Genomic DNA, 14,160 nt, shown 5'->3' on the forward strand with positions numbered 1-14,160 from the left:
TACCTATTTATAAAAAGTAACCCCCTACAATTCCCTCCCCTTCCCTTTCATGTGGATAACCACCCTTCTTCAAGGCCTGGGCAAGCTCCTCTGGCTGAGACTTCCTGTTGATGCCACCCCTCAATAACTTCACCTTTCTCTAGTTCTTGCCTGAACAGTCTGGACAGCTCAATGAATGTTGTCAACCAATTGTGACTGCTAAACTCATTGTGAGAAAAGGCTACGCCACTTAAACTGTGTCCTACTGACCAGCATAGCACAGTACTGAGGACAAAGTAGATGCTCCCCAAATGCTGACTGATTAACCAAAATATTCAATGAAAAATATTTCAAACCTCAAATGAGATAGTGCATGAAAAGCACTTGGCAAACCCTTTAGCACTAAAATAAATGTGAGCTAGTATTTCTCCAATATTCTGAATGGAAATCTCCTGTATTTCAAATGTCAAGAGATAAAAACCCCTGTACCCATGGAGAAGTCCACTGCACGTGTGTGGCTGAAGACCAGGAGCCAGGTTTCCCCACTTCCAGTTTCCTACTATACACCACACTGACTTACTTTTCAAGATCTCACTCATTTCTTTTTTTTTCATTTTATTCAGAACTTAAGCTCCAAATAAAATAGGCATTTCCATATACAGGGTAGGGCAGAAAAGAATACTGTACATACAATGGCAGATCTCTATTATGTACAAGTTGCTATTCTTTGTTTCACCCACTGATAAGAACAATTTTGGGAATGTGTACTTCATGTTACTCCGAATCTCATCAAATACAAAGCACAGATGGTCAGGGCACAGTTGAATTTTATTGAGTTCCTTTTTGAGTCATGATTCTTGGCATCAGAAACCACAATCCTTCCTAGAAAGGATGGAACCTGATTTATTACTAGCTTCTGCTTGGTCTCTTCTTGTCTTCATGGCTGCAGGAAAAGAGTGGAAGGGATGGAAGGAAGAAGTAAAAGATGATAAATAGGAGATGAAGAGGATAATCCATCCCTATGGGGAATCCTGAAGGCCCAAAACCTCACTAGCTCAAGCCACAGAAAAAGACCATCCAATTCTGGCCAAAGGGAGCCTCATCCAACTCCAAGGGCCCCCTATCAACACAGTCTTTCAAACACGCAGGTGAGGGAGGTAGGAAGTGGAGTCCAGAATCACAGCCTTGTGTACACCTGCTGCCAATCTTATTAGGCCAGAGGCTTGAAGAATATTTCAGGACTAGTCCCTCTACCCTCTTACTCTTCTCAATTTGAAACCCAGCCTCCCCTCCCCACTCCCCCAACCCCATACCTATCCCTAATTACAGCCCACAGTCCATGTGTCAAGCTTCATTTACGTTTCTTCTCCTGTGTACTGGTGAACCAAGAGTCCAATAGTTTCTTACTATAGTAGAGCTGCCAGGCATGAACCTGGACGGCCACTACCAGCACCAGGTACATGACGGAGACAGCAGAGATACCAAAGATGACACGATATGCCTTGCCGTGGAGGTACAGCTGCTGTGCAGCAGGAAACATCTCCATGGTGCCATAGATGAGAGGGGCAATGGAAAACAGCCCCGTGCTGATCATGGAGAGCACCAAATAGCTTATGTTGTTTCGGGGGAATGACAGCAGGCCAAAGCCAGAGGGCACAATGCTCAGCAGGTAAGGATATTCCCACTGGTAGGGCATGGCAACTTGATCATAGGACAGGAGCTTCAGATGCCCCACACACATCTGGGCTGCTAACAGGAGCCAAAGACCTATATGAATGTAGATTAGTCTCTTAATCTCAGTCTTGAAGGTAACACTGTGGGACAAAGCAAAAGAAGAGCACATTTAGCATCTAGAGGATACTGGGGTGCCACTCTGGGGAAGGCCCTTTTCCTGATACATACACACGTTTTTGTTTCAGCTTCATACTCGGTGGGAATAAAGCTGGGGAAGAGATGTATAAGCAAGATCAATTTGGGCAGCCCAGGGAGGAATTTCACCCACATGTGACCTATGAGAAAGGGCAGGTTTGGATGGGCCACTGGATAGAACTTCAAAGAGACTGGGAATAAAAATTAAGTGATGCTAATTGTGTTGGTAAGCAAAATGGGCTCTTAGCACTTAGTCGGCTTTTGTTTCTTTTGAGTAATTCAGTGTATTTCATTGAGCCTTACTAGGTGCTAAGCTCCAGGCCCAAACCCCTATTAGGTGTAAACCTATAGGATTTGGTGTGGATTGGTAACTAAGGTGGGGGCCCAAGGTGGGGCTAACTCAGTTTACACATGAGTTTGAGTGATAGGTTTGGGACATCAGAGGCTCTTAGACCACGTGGGTTTAAGTGGCCTCTTTGTGACAATTTTAGGTCATGTGGGTGAGTTGCATGTGTGACTCACCCCTGACGCTGAAAGATATAAAACCAGGGGTTGGCTTTCTCTTCTTTGGAGCTCTTTCCTGCAGCAGTGGTGGCACCCGTGCCTCTGGACCAACCCTTGTTCTGAGCCCCCAGGCTGAACCTAGATGTTGGTAACTATGAATCTGTATTTGGTCTGTCTGTTGATGTTTGTAACTTGTTTGTAATTTTCTCTGAAGTTCACTGTGCTGGTCTTTTCCCCTGAACTAAGTGAATGATATTTGTATGCTTAATTAAAGTAAGCTTGTCAACTCCTTAACACAGCTTTCCTTAGTTAAGCAGATCAAAAGAACCTGTGCTTTTGCAGGGTGCTGGTAAGTTCTTGTTGTTGGGCTTGGGTTGGTCTTACACCCCCACAACAGCTGCTAGCCGATTGTTGAAACACTAATCTACTAGGGATTCCCCACTTCTCTTACAGAATGTAAACTCCTTGAGGGCAGATTTGTTTCATTCTATGTATTTCTATCCCCAGTGACTAACCCATGGCCTGGTGAATAGTAAATGTTTAATAAATTCGGGTTGATGATTAATTATAGGATCATAGGATTTAAGTAGCTGGGAGGGCCTTTAGAAAGCACCAAATGTTACCTTCCCTATTAGACAATAAACCTGGATAAGGTCTGAATCTAACAGAGCTGGAATTTAATAGTTTTTGGTTGGATGAATGGAGGGGCAGTCTGGGTCAAATGGATGGTGGGGAGAACCCAGGTATAAGTCAGAGGTCAAGGGCTGGAATAGAGTGTAAATTTCTCCAGCCAATCTCTCCCGGTCCCACCCCCTCCTCCCACGCCCAAAGGTGGATAAACTCCCAAACATGGATCACATTGGTTTTGCTCGACTACGTCTATATGAAATGGGTTTTGTATTCTTTGGGGGGTGCGCGGAGGGGTGAAAAAAATAAATGCTTGAAAATTAAAAAAAAAATGAAAACTAGAGTGAATTTCTTTTCTATTAAAAAAAAGCACGGGTGGGCACTGGTCGGTGGTCAAGCGTTTGAATGAATCAGGGAGGGTGGTCTAGGATGCAATTTTTAAATGGGCACGGGATGAATGGGAATTCTGGGTGTCAATGGCTGGGCGCATGCGGGGCCGCACCCAAGGAAGGCCCCCCCTAGCCCCCCCAGCAGCGGGAGGGGCTCGAGGTAAGTTCCCGGATGCAGCAGGGTCTCCCCTCCCCCACTCCCTCCCGCTCCACTTCCACTCTCCACCCACGGACCCCGAAACGGGGAGGCCCGGCCAGGGGCCGGGGCGGCCGGCTACAGGGCGCCCCTCTCCTACCTCATCTGGTAGTGCGAGGCCACGCGCTCCCGGTGCCGATAGTCGCTGCCGTCGGTGCCCGCCGCCCGGGGCCCCGCGCGAGACGCCATCGCCCCAAGCCCGAGCTGAGGCCCAGAGAGCGAGCGTGAGAGCGAGGCTGCCCCACCGACGGGCTACCTCAGCCGAGCGTGGCCGAACGCAGCCGAGCGGGAGCCGAGCCCAGCCGAACACAGCCGAGTGGGAGCCGAGTTCAGCCGAGCCCAGCCCTTCCAGCAACTTCGCCTCCCCATGGAGGGAGGACTTCCGGCCTCTCTAGGCCCTTGGAAGACCAACTCGGTAGTCGTGCCTTGTGTATGAGTCATCCTTCTCCGTCTCGGTATTAGCACGTGGATTGGGGCTTGAAGTTTATGGTTTCTGCCCTGGAGCTGGGAGAAACCATTGCTTTTCAGTTCCTTCCGGGACACTGAGTCGAGTGTCTGAGCTTCCAGGAATCTGTGCTTTGTTCAAGCACAAGATAGAGTTTTTGGGGGTGGGACTGGGGAATGGGGCGAGGCAGGGAGGGATGGGGGGGAGGGGAAGAAAAGAACCGGTAGGTCTTAAGCGTTAGAGATGAAAAAGACCGTTATCTAGCCCAACGCCTTCATTTTCCAAATGAAGAAACGGAGTCCCTGCGAGGTGAGGGGAAGTTAGTAGCCGGTCAGGGATACGAACTCAGGTCCTCTAGACTTAAAGCCTACTTCATTGAGCCGGCACAACTGGTTTGGAATGAGCAAGTAACACTGTGCACCACTACCATCATGTATTTATGCTTGTCTCATCCCAAGGCCAGATTGAGGTCTTAATAGGCCTCAGGGATCTCTTTTTCCTATGCCTTTTGCTGGGTGTGTTTTCATAAATATATGTGATTTTGCAATAAAAATATCTTGAGAGGTTCATCTGTGGTATTAATCATTCACTTTGTATTTTAAAAGAACAACATTTTGACATGACTGCTTCTCTAGGTATATACTATGCCTATCCTTACTTAGCTAATATAATTACATATTATATGTGATATATATAAAAGGCAGGTATAGAGTGTGCGTGCGTGCGTGTGTGTGTGTGTGTGTGTGTGTGTGTGTGTGTGTATGCAGGGACCACAAACTTTTTGAACTATGAGACAATGTATCAAGGGTGTCCGGGCATGTCTCCAAATGAGTCAGGTTAGCTCATCTCTGTTACTCTCTCAAACAAGATGTGAAATTCCTTGGACAAGTTGAAATCTTTGACAAAATGTAACCTTGCCTTACTCCAGGTTCTTTTTGCCCTGATGATGTAGCCCTTCATTCTAGTATTTATGATGACATTTTGGCAGTATTATAGATCTACGATTTAATACCACATAGATGACATACATGTACTTAAGTTGATCCTTGAGCTGTGCCTTTAAAGGAAAACTAGGAACAATTTGATGATGAAGAATGCAAAGAGGGTATAGAATGAGGCATACATCTTCAGTCATCACTAATGTGTTGATTTTTCTTCTTTTATTCGTTTGTTTGACTCTACTTATTTGTTACAATGGAGGATCTCATGGGGGTATGGAGGGAAGTCTTTTGGGAGTGATGTTTAAAGAAAAGAGTATCAATAAAAAAAATTTTTTTTGGCAGGGCAATTGAGGTTAAGTGACTTACCCAAGGTTACACAGCTAGTAAATGTGTCAAGTATCTGAGGTTGGATTTGAACTCAAGTCCTCCTGACTCCAGGGCAGGTGCGCCACCTAGCTGCCCCCAATAATTTTTAAAAGGAAACTAAGAGCACTCGTCCTCACAAAAGGGGAAGGGAGATACTGTCTTCTACAAAGAAAGCAGCAGACATACCAGAGCTGTAATGACTAGAGCACAGACCAGGAGACCAGTGCCCATAGCTCTCTTAGGTTCACACCACCTTAGAAGCACCCAAAACTTGCAGACCTCCAGAGCTAGCTTCTGAAAAGAGCAGCACAAAAAAGTCTGAAGCTTGGGACAGTGACTCCCTAGCCCTAGGTGAGGAGAGCCCAACTTTAACAAAAAAAATCAAAGTTCAAAAAAGAGGCTGGAAAAATAAGCAAACAACAACAACAATAAAATTTGACCATAAAAAGCTACTATGGTGGCAGGGAAGACCAGGACATGAACTTAGGAGAAGACAACAATGTGAAAAAAAAGCCTCAAAGAATAATGCTAATTGGAACCAAACCCAGCAAGAATTCCTGGGAAAATTAAAGAAAGAGATAAGAGTGGTAGAGGAAAAATTGGGAAAAGAAATGAGAGTGAGGCAAGAAAAATATGAAAAGAGAATTAACATTTGGTTAAAAAAAAAAAAGGCACAAAAATCCACTGAAGAGAAGAACTCCTTAAAAAGCAAAATTGACAAAATGGAAAAAAAAAAAAGGTACAAAAGCTTGCTGAAGAAAATAGTTCCTTAAAAATTAGAGTTGGTCAAGTAAAAGCTAATGAGTCACCAAGAAAGAATAAAACAAAGTTAAAACAATAAAAAAATAGAAGAAAATATGAAATATCTCATTGGAAAAACAACTGACCTGGAAAATAGATTGAAGAGAGGTAATTTAAGAATTATTAGACTACCTAAAAGTCATGAACAAATAAAGAGCTTAGACATCAGAATTGAGAAGTTACCAAGGAAAACTTTTCTGATATCTTATATCCAGTGGGCAAAATAGAAATGGAAAGAATCTACCAATTACCTTCTGAAAGAGATCCCAAAATGAAAACTCCCAGGAATATGATAGCCAAATTCCAGATCTCTTAGGTCCAAGAGGAAATACTGCAAGCAGCCAGAAGGAAACAATTCAAATATTGTGGACCCACAGGCAGGATCACATAAGATTTAGAGATTTCCACATTAAAGGAGTGGAAGGCTTAGAATATGATATTCCAGAAGGTAAAGAAGCTAGGATTACAACCAAGAATCACCTACCCAGCAAAACTGAGTGTAATCTTTCGGGGGGGAGAATGGATATTCAATGAAATAAAAGACTTTCGAGCATTCCTGAAGAAAAGACCAGAGATGAATAGAAAATATGACATTCAAACACAAGACTCAAGAGAAACGTAAAGAGGTAAACATGAAAGAATAATTATAAGGCACTCAATAAAGTCAAACTGTTTACATTCCCAAATGGGATGATACATGTAACTCCTAAGAATTTTATTATTATTAGGGCAGTTAAAAGCATTTTACATAGACAGAGAGCATGAGTGTGAGCTAATTATGTTGGAATGATCTCTTTAAAAAAAAAGGTAAGAAAAAGGGATACACTTGGAAAAAGGGAAGGGAAACGTAGAATGAGGAAATTTTTCTCACATAAAAGAGGTACACAAGGAAAAGCTTTTACAATAAAGGAGAAAGTGGGGGGGCAGGGTAGGCAATTCTTAAACTTTACTCTCATCAGAATTGGTTCAAAGAGGGAAGAATATAAATATATATACACACTCAGTTGTGTATGGAAATATAATTTACCCAGTAGGGAAACAGGAGTGGAAGGGAATGAGAGAAAGCAGGTGAGGAGAGAATGATAAAAGGGACTGTGGATTAAGAAAGGCAGTGGTTAGAAGCAAAATAGAATTTTGAAAAACAAAAAGAGAGAGAAGAGGAAGGAGGAAGAGAAGGAGGAGGAGAAGAAAGAGAAGAAGAAGAAGAAGAAGAAGAAGAAGAAGAAGAAGAAGAAGAAGAAGAAGAAGAAGAAGAAGAAGAAGAAGAAGAAGAAGAAGGGTTGGAGGGAAACGCACAATTAGTAATCATTACTGTGAATGTGAATAAGATTAGCTCACCCACAAAATGGAAGCAGACAGCAGAATGGATTAGAAACCAGAATCTGACAATTTATTGTTTACAAGAGACACACTTAAAACAGAAAGAGACACACAGAACTAAAACAAAGGGCTGGAGCAGAATCTAATATGCTTCACCCAAAGCAAAAAAGGCAGGGGTAGCAATCATGATCTTAGACAAAGCAAAAGAAAAAACAGACCTAATTAAAAAAGATAATCAAGGAAACTATATTATGCTAAAAGGTACCATAGACAATGAAGTAATATCAAAAAAATTTTATAACAAGTTTCTCTGAGAGAGGCCTAATTTCTCAAATATATACTGAGTATAGAACTGTCAAATTTATCAAAATAAGAGCCATTCCCAAATTGATAAATAGTCAAAGGATATAAACAGGCAGTTTTTAGAAGAAATCAGAACTATCCATAGTCGTATGAAAAAATACTCTAAAGCACTAGTGATTAGTGATTAAAACAATTCTGAGATACCATGTCACACCTATCAGAAATGATAAATGCTGGAGGATATGTGGGGAAAATGTGAAAACTAATGGACCACTGGTGGAGCAATGGACAAGTCCAACCTTTCTGGAGAACAATTTGGAACTATGCCCAAATAAAATTGTGCCTACCCTTTGACCCAGCAATACCATTTTAGGGCTATATCTCAAAGAGATCAAAGAAAAAGGAAAAGAACTTAACTTATATGTACAAAAATATTTATAGCAGCTCTTTTTGTGGTGGCAAAGAATTAGAAATTAAGGGGATGCTCATCAATTGAGGAATGACTGAATAAATTGTGCCATATGAGTATGATGGAATACCATTGTGATATAAGAAATGACAAGGCAGGTGGCTTCAGAAAAATGTGGTAAGACATATATGAACTGATGCAAAGTGAAATGAAAAGAACAGGGAGATCATTGCACACAATAACATGAATGTTATAATGATGATCAACTATGAAAAACTTGACCACTCTGATCAATACAATGATTCAAGACAATTCCAAAAGACTCATGATGAAAAATGCTATGTACCTCCAGAGAGAGAACTGATAAACTCTGAATGCAAATTGAAGTGTAATTTTCTTACTTTCTCTTTTTTCTTGCTTTAAAAAATATGGCTCACATGGAAATATCTTTTGCATAAATTTCACATGCATAATTGATATCATATTGCTTGCCTTCTCAGTGGGTTGGAGAGGAGGTGGGAAGGAGAGAGAGAATTTGAAACTCAAAATTTAAAAAGAAAAGAGTGTTAAAAAATAGCATTTGTAGAAATCTTGAGCAAGGAAAAGACCACAGTATGTAAATTACTAGTCCAGAAGAGTTGAGTAACAAAGTCATTACTCTCATTCCCTTCTGGACCAACCACTCCCTCAGTCTGGGAGTAAATAAAGGAATCTCCTTTCCATAGATAGCTTAATCATTTCTCAATAGAGAAAGGTGAATGTTTGCTAATTAGCTCCTGGTGGGTGGGGAAGCAAACAAAACAAAACAAAATAAGAGCTGTTCATTGTAGAAAAATAGTTAAATATCACCCTTAATCTGTGTCCCTAAGAAAAGACTTTTTGTCTTCCATCTATCTTTCCAACAGGATTTTCCAAGCATTTTAGAAAATACTTTTTAAAGAAAAATAGATATCAATAAAATGTTTTTTAATATGCTTCCACATTAGCAGTGGAATCTCTAGGTCAAAGGGTATGGATATTTTAGCCACTTCATTTGCATAATTAATTCCAAATCACCTTCCAAAATGGTTGAACTAATTCACCACTCCACCAACAATGTATTAGTGTGTCTATATTTCTATGGCCTTTTCTTCATTCCTCATTCTAATCTTTTCTCATCTTTGCCAATTTGCTGGAAAGGAGATAAAACCTCAGGATTGTTTTGATTAGAGTTTTTCTTATTATTAGTGGCTTAGAGTGTTCTTTCTTATGTTTATTAGTTTGCAGTTCTTTTGAGAATTGCTGGTTCATATCCTCTGAGCATTTATCAACTGGGGAATGGCTTTTGTTCTCATTTATTTCTGTTCTCATTGTTAATAGGGATAACAAACCCTCATCAGAGAAATTTGATACAAAGATTCTCCCCTCCCCCATGATTATATCACTAGATACTGAAAAGACTTTTTAGAAAATCTGACACTCATTTCTATTAAAAACTTTAGAAATTATAGGAATAAATGGACCTCTCCTTAATATAGTAAATAGTATTTGTCTAAACCAAAGAGCAAACGGTGGATGTAATGTAAAGAAATTTAGAGGCCTTTCCAATAAAATAGAGGTAAAGAAAGGATCTTTTATCACTAACAGTGCTAGAAAACATAGGACTTTAACATAGTGCTAGAAAAGTTAATTATAGTAATAAGACAAAGAAATTGAGGGAATAAGCAAAAACAAAGAGAAACTATATCAGGTCTCCAACTGTACTACAAAGCATGATGTTTGGGTTATAAAGTGATTTGGTACTGGTTAGAAAAGAAAGAGGTCTCTCAGTGGAACAGATTATGTATACAATACACAGAAGGAAACAATCACAGTAGCATAGTGTTTGATAAACTCGAATATCCTAGTTACTGGTGAAAGGATTCATTATTTAACAAAAAAGTGCTGGGAAACTAGACAGCAGTTTAGCATCAATTAGATTTATCTCAATATTTCACACAATACACCAAGATAAGCTTCAAATAGATACAAGACTTAGCTACAGATAAAATGTCATGTCATAAACAAAATAGAAGAACAAGGAAGAAATTACTATTTGAATTTATAGATAAGGAAAGAGTTAATAATTCAACAAGTGATAGAGAAGATCATAATTTTGATTAGGTAAAATTAAAATGATTTTGCACAAACAAATCTAATATAGTAAAAATTAAAAGGGAAACAAATAACCAGGGGAAAAATCTTTGCAATAAGTTTCTCTGATAAAGGTCTTATTTCCAAGCCACAAAAGAAACTGACTCAAATTTATAAGACTAAAAGCCATTATCTGATAGATAAATTGTAAAAGTATATGGACAATCAGTTTTATTTATTTATTTATTTTTTGGACAATCGGTTTTAAAGGAAGAAATTCAAGCTTCAGCAATCATAGGGAAAAAGCTCTAATTCACTAATGATTAGGGAAATGGAACTTAAAGCAACTTTGAGATTCCATCTATCAAACTTGCAAAGATTTTTTTTTTTAAGGGTAGGAAATGATAGATGTTGGAGGGTAGGAAAAGATAGATGTTGTGGGGGAAAGGTACCCTAGTGCACTGAGGGTGGAACTGTGAAATTGGTCCATACGTTCTGGAAAGCAATTTGCCTAGAAAGTAACTGAACTACATATTCTTTGATCTAACTATACCACTACTAGGCCAATATCCCAAAAGAAATCAAAAGAAACAGCAAATGTTGCACATGTATGTAGCAAGAACTATCCCCCACATGTAGCATTCAGATCTTCTCATGTTTCTCTAAGGGAGGCAGAGAGACATCTTTAGGCTCTTCTTCCCTACCTTTCTCCAAGGGATGCTTCATTTCCTGCCAGGAAGAGAAGTAGGAGATTGGGGACTGAAGCTTGACTGCTCTGCTTTCCTCAGAGAGAGGGGATACTAGGATCGAATTATGCCCATCTGCTCTCTTAAACATTATTAGTCTAGGGGATATGGTTGTCAAGCTAAACTTCTGATCACAATTTCTTATTAAGGAAGGAGGACCACAATATTATATCCAAGGCTTGACTCACTTTGCACCAAGTACCAATTCCACAATGAATCCACATAAAAATTAGCAATGAAATCCATTTATCCAAGTCAATAGAAAAAATAATAATCAGAGGAAGTACCTATAGAAGAATATATCCCAGACAATACCACTATGTCTCACAAAAGGGGAAGTTCCTCCAAAGTCTCTAATGTAACAAGCTGGGAATAGAGACATGATAAGGACTGGAATATATCAGCTTCATCCCAGAGTCTTTTCCTTTTGGCAACTTGAAGGGGGATTGACATCATGGATCTTCTGTCTCAAAGCTGGAAGTCAGAAGCTCTGGAAGCCCAGAGACTGAAGAGCCTGAAAAAACTGACAAGACTCAAGAGAGTTGAAGAGAGTAGATCTTTCCTCTTGTCAACTCTGCCCTGCCCCTCACACAGGCATGGGACATTGCTCTCCAGCAATAAGAGGAGAATCCCATACCAATGGATGTTGGGACTCAGATTACACATATAAAAATATTTATATTGGGCTCTTTTTATCATTGATATTTGATGCAAAGTTTTCCCCACTCCCACCCCCTGCACTTGATGTTTTTGCTTCAGCTTTATGCTGAAATATTTTCATTTTGGGTAATAAAGGATATCAATTTTTTCCTTTTTGATTATCTTTATCTTTTGTTTGTTGAAGAAATCCTGCCCCTCCCTCAAAATAACTAAAAACTGCACAAACTATTTGAGGAATCAATCTATCAAAGCACACAAGATGCTTGTATAGATTCAATTACAAAGTTTTCCTTAAATGAATAAAGAACAGGGGCAGAGCCAAGATGGAAGAGTGAAAACAAGAAATAAAGAACAGTTTAAATAGCTGGAGGAACTCATGGCATAGCTGTCCAAATGTAATAAAAATTACAATATTGTCTAAATTAAGTTACAATTTTGCTGGTATATCAAACTGTCAAGGCATACCTTGTAGAACTCAACAACAAAAAGAAAAACAACAAAATCCACTTAGAGAAACAAAAGATCAAGAGAATTTTTAAAAAGGCAGGAATTAAGGGGAAATAGTACTTCTAGACCTCAAACTATGTTATAAAACTGTAGCCATTAACATAATTTGGCATTGGTTCAAAAATAGAGAGGTAGATCAATGTAATAGACCAAACAAGGGAAAACTAGAAACAATGGAACTCAAAACCCAATATCCATAAATGCAAAACCAAAAATTATTTAGGAAAGGATTCCCCATTTGATTAAAAATTGCTTAGAAAACAGGAAAACAGTCTGGCAGAAACCAGGCATTACCTTATAACATATTCCACAGAATTAAAAATGGATGTATGACTTTAATATTAAAGATCCTATCATCAAAAAATTAGCAAAGAAGCAGGTCATATATCTTTCACAACTAGGGTTAGGAGATGTTTTGCTAACCAAATAAGGGATAGAGGCAATTACAAAAAGTAAAATAGGTAGTTTTTTTTTTAAACAAGGAATTAAAAAGAGGTTTGTTTGAGTAAAATTAATGCATCTGGGAAAAGAAAGGAAGTGGTTAGATAGGGAAAAGATCTTTGATCAAATTTCTCTGATAAGGGTTTGGTATCTAAGATACATAGACAACTAACTAATGGGTGTGTGTATGTGTGTGTACATATATATATGCAAGTCATTCCCTACTAGATAAATACTCAAATGATATGAACAAATAATTCTCAAAAGAGGAATAAGAAACTATTAGCAACCATGTGAAAGAATAATCCAAATAACTACTACTAAGATAAATGCAAAATAAAACAATCCTAAGGTTTAATTCACAACCAGTAAATCAGTACAGATGACAAGAGATGGAAATAGTAAATGTTGGGGGTGGGGGTTGTGGGAAGATAGGTACACTAGTGTATTGTTGGTGGAGCTGTAAATCAGTATAACCATTTTGCAGAGCAGAGATTTCACGACCTAGCATATGACCCAAGGACATCATTGATAAGAAGAAAATTCCCACAAACTCCAAAATATTTATAGCAGCTCTTTTTGTATCAGCAAAGAACTGAAAACAAAATAGATATCCACAATGGAATAATTAAATGACCTGTGGTACATTAGTGTAATGGAATATGACTATGGTATAACAAAATGATGAATATGATGACTGCAAAGAAGCATGGGAAGACTTATGTGAACTGATACAAAATAAAGTAAACACACCAAAGTAAACAATATATACAATGTCTATAATAAAAGTGTAAATGGAAAGAAAAACCATAATAAAAAGATAAAAACTGAGCATTATAATGTTAGAAAGAAAAAAAGTGGCCCCAAAGAAATATGAGAAGAAACTGCCACTCCATTGCTTTGCACCTGTGGGAGGCCCAAAAGTGTAGAACATGGTATTTTCAGGCTTTTCCCATGTTTTTATTGGTTTTGCTGGGTTTTTCCTCTTTTTCTTTAAAAATATTCCTTGTTATATGGTGTAGCTCTCTGGTAAAAGGAGGGAGAAGAAATACTGGGAGAAATTTTAGTGATCTAAAAATCAAAATATATCAACAAAAATTTATTTTAAAAATAACCACCACAACCAGAATTATGACAGGTACCTTGTTCTTTAATTTTTTTTATGGTGTGATGTTTTGTATTTTGGTCAAGTATCTATTTAGAGTTTGTTGTGATATATAGTGTAAGTTGCTAGTATAAATTTAACTTCTGCCAAATAGCTTTTCAGTTTTCCCAGAAGTTCCTAATAAATAGGAAGCCCTTCCCTCAGTAATTTATGTTCCTGGTTTTTTATCAAATCCCGAGATAACATTTTCACTTGCTTCTGGTTCTTACATGTCTCATCAGATACAACGCAGCTTTCCTATTTTGTTTTGTACCAACTCTTTTTTTTTAATCTTCAGATCGTTTTCACGAGAACTATTATCTATCCATATCTCTCTTATTTTTTATTTGTGAAATTGTTTTTAATTTAGATGAAGATCTTTGCATTTCTCCCTATTAAAT

The 14,160-nt window shown here is 38.8% G+C and overlaps 1 protein-coding gene across 1 annotated transcript; it reads right to left on the reverse strand.

The window, feature by feature from the left end:
* Window positions 1–788: 788 nt before the first annotated feature.
* On the reverse strand, window positions 789–3,909 carry JAGN1 (jagunal homolog 1). Its single transcript, XM_036737374.1, has 2 exons — window positions 3,665–3,909; window positions 789–1,793 (listed from the first exon to the last, which is right to left on the reverse strand). The coding sequence occupies exons 1-2, from the start codon at window positions 3,751–3,753 to the stop codon at window positions 1,331–1,333; spliced, it is 552 nt and encodes a 183-aa protein (XP_036593269.1). The 5' UTR covers window positions 3,754–3,909; the 3' UTR covers window positions 789–1,330.
* Between the last annotated feature and the right edge of the window lie 10,251 nt (window positions 3,910–14,160).

The sequence above is a fragment of the Trichosurus vulpecula genome, chromosome 9 (assembly GCF_011100635.1).
Source record: "Trichosurus vulpecula isolate mTriVul1 chromosome 9, mTriVul1.pri, whole genome shotgun sequence".
NCBI classification, from domain to species: Eukaryota; Metazoa; Chordata; class Mammalia; order Diprotodontia; family Phalangeridae; genus Trichosurus; species Trichosurus vulpecula.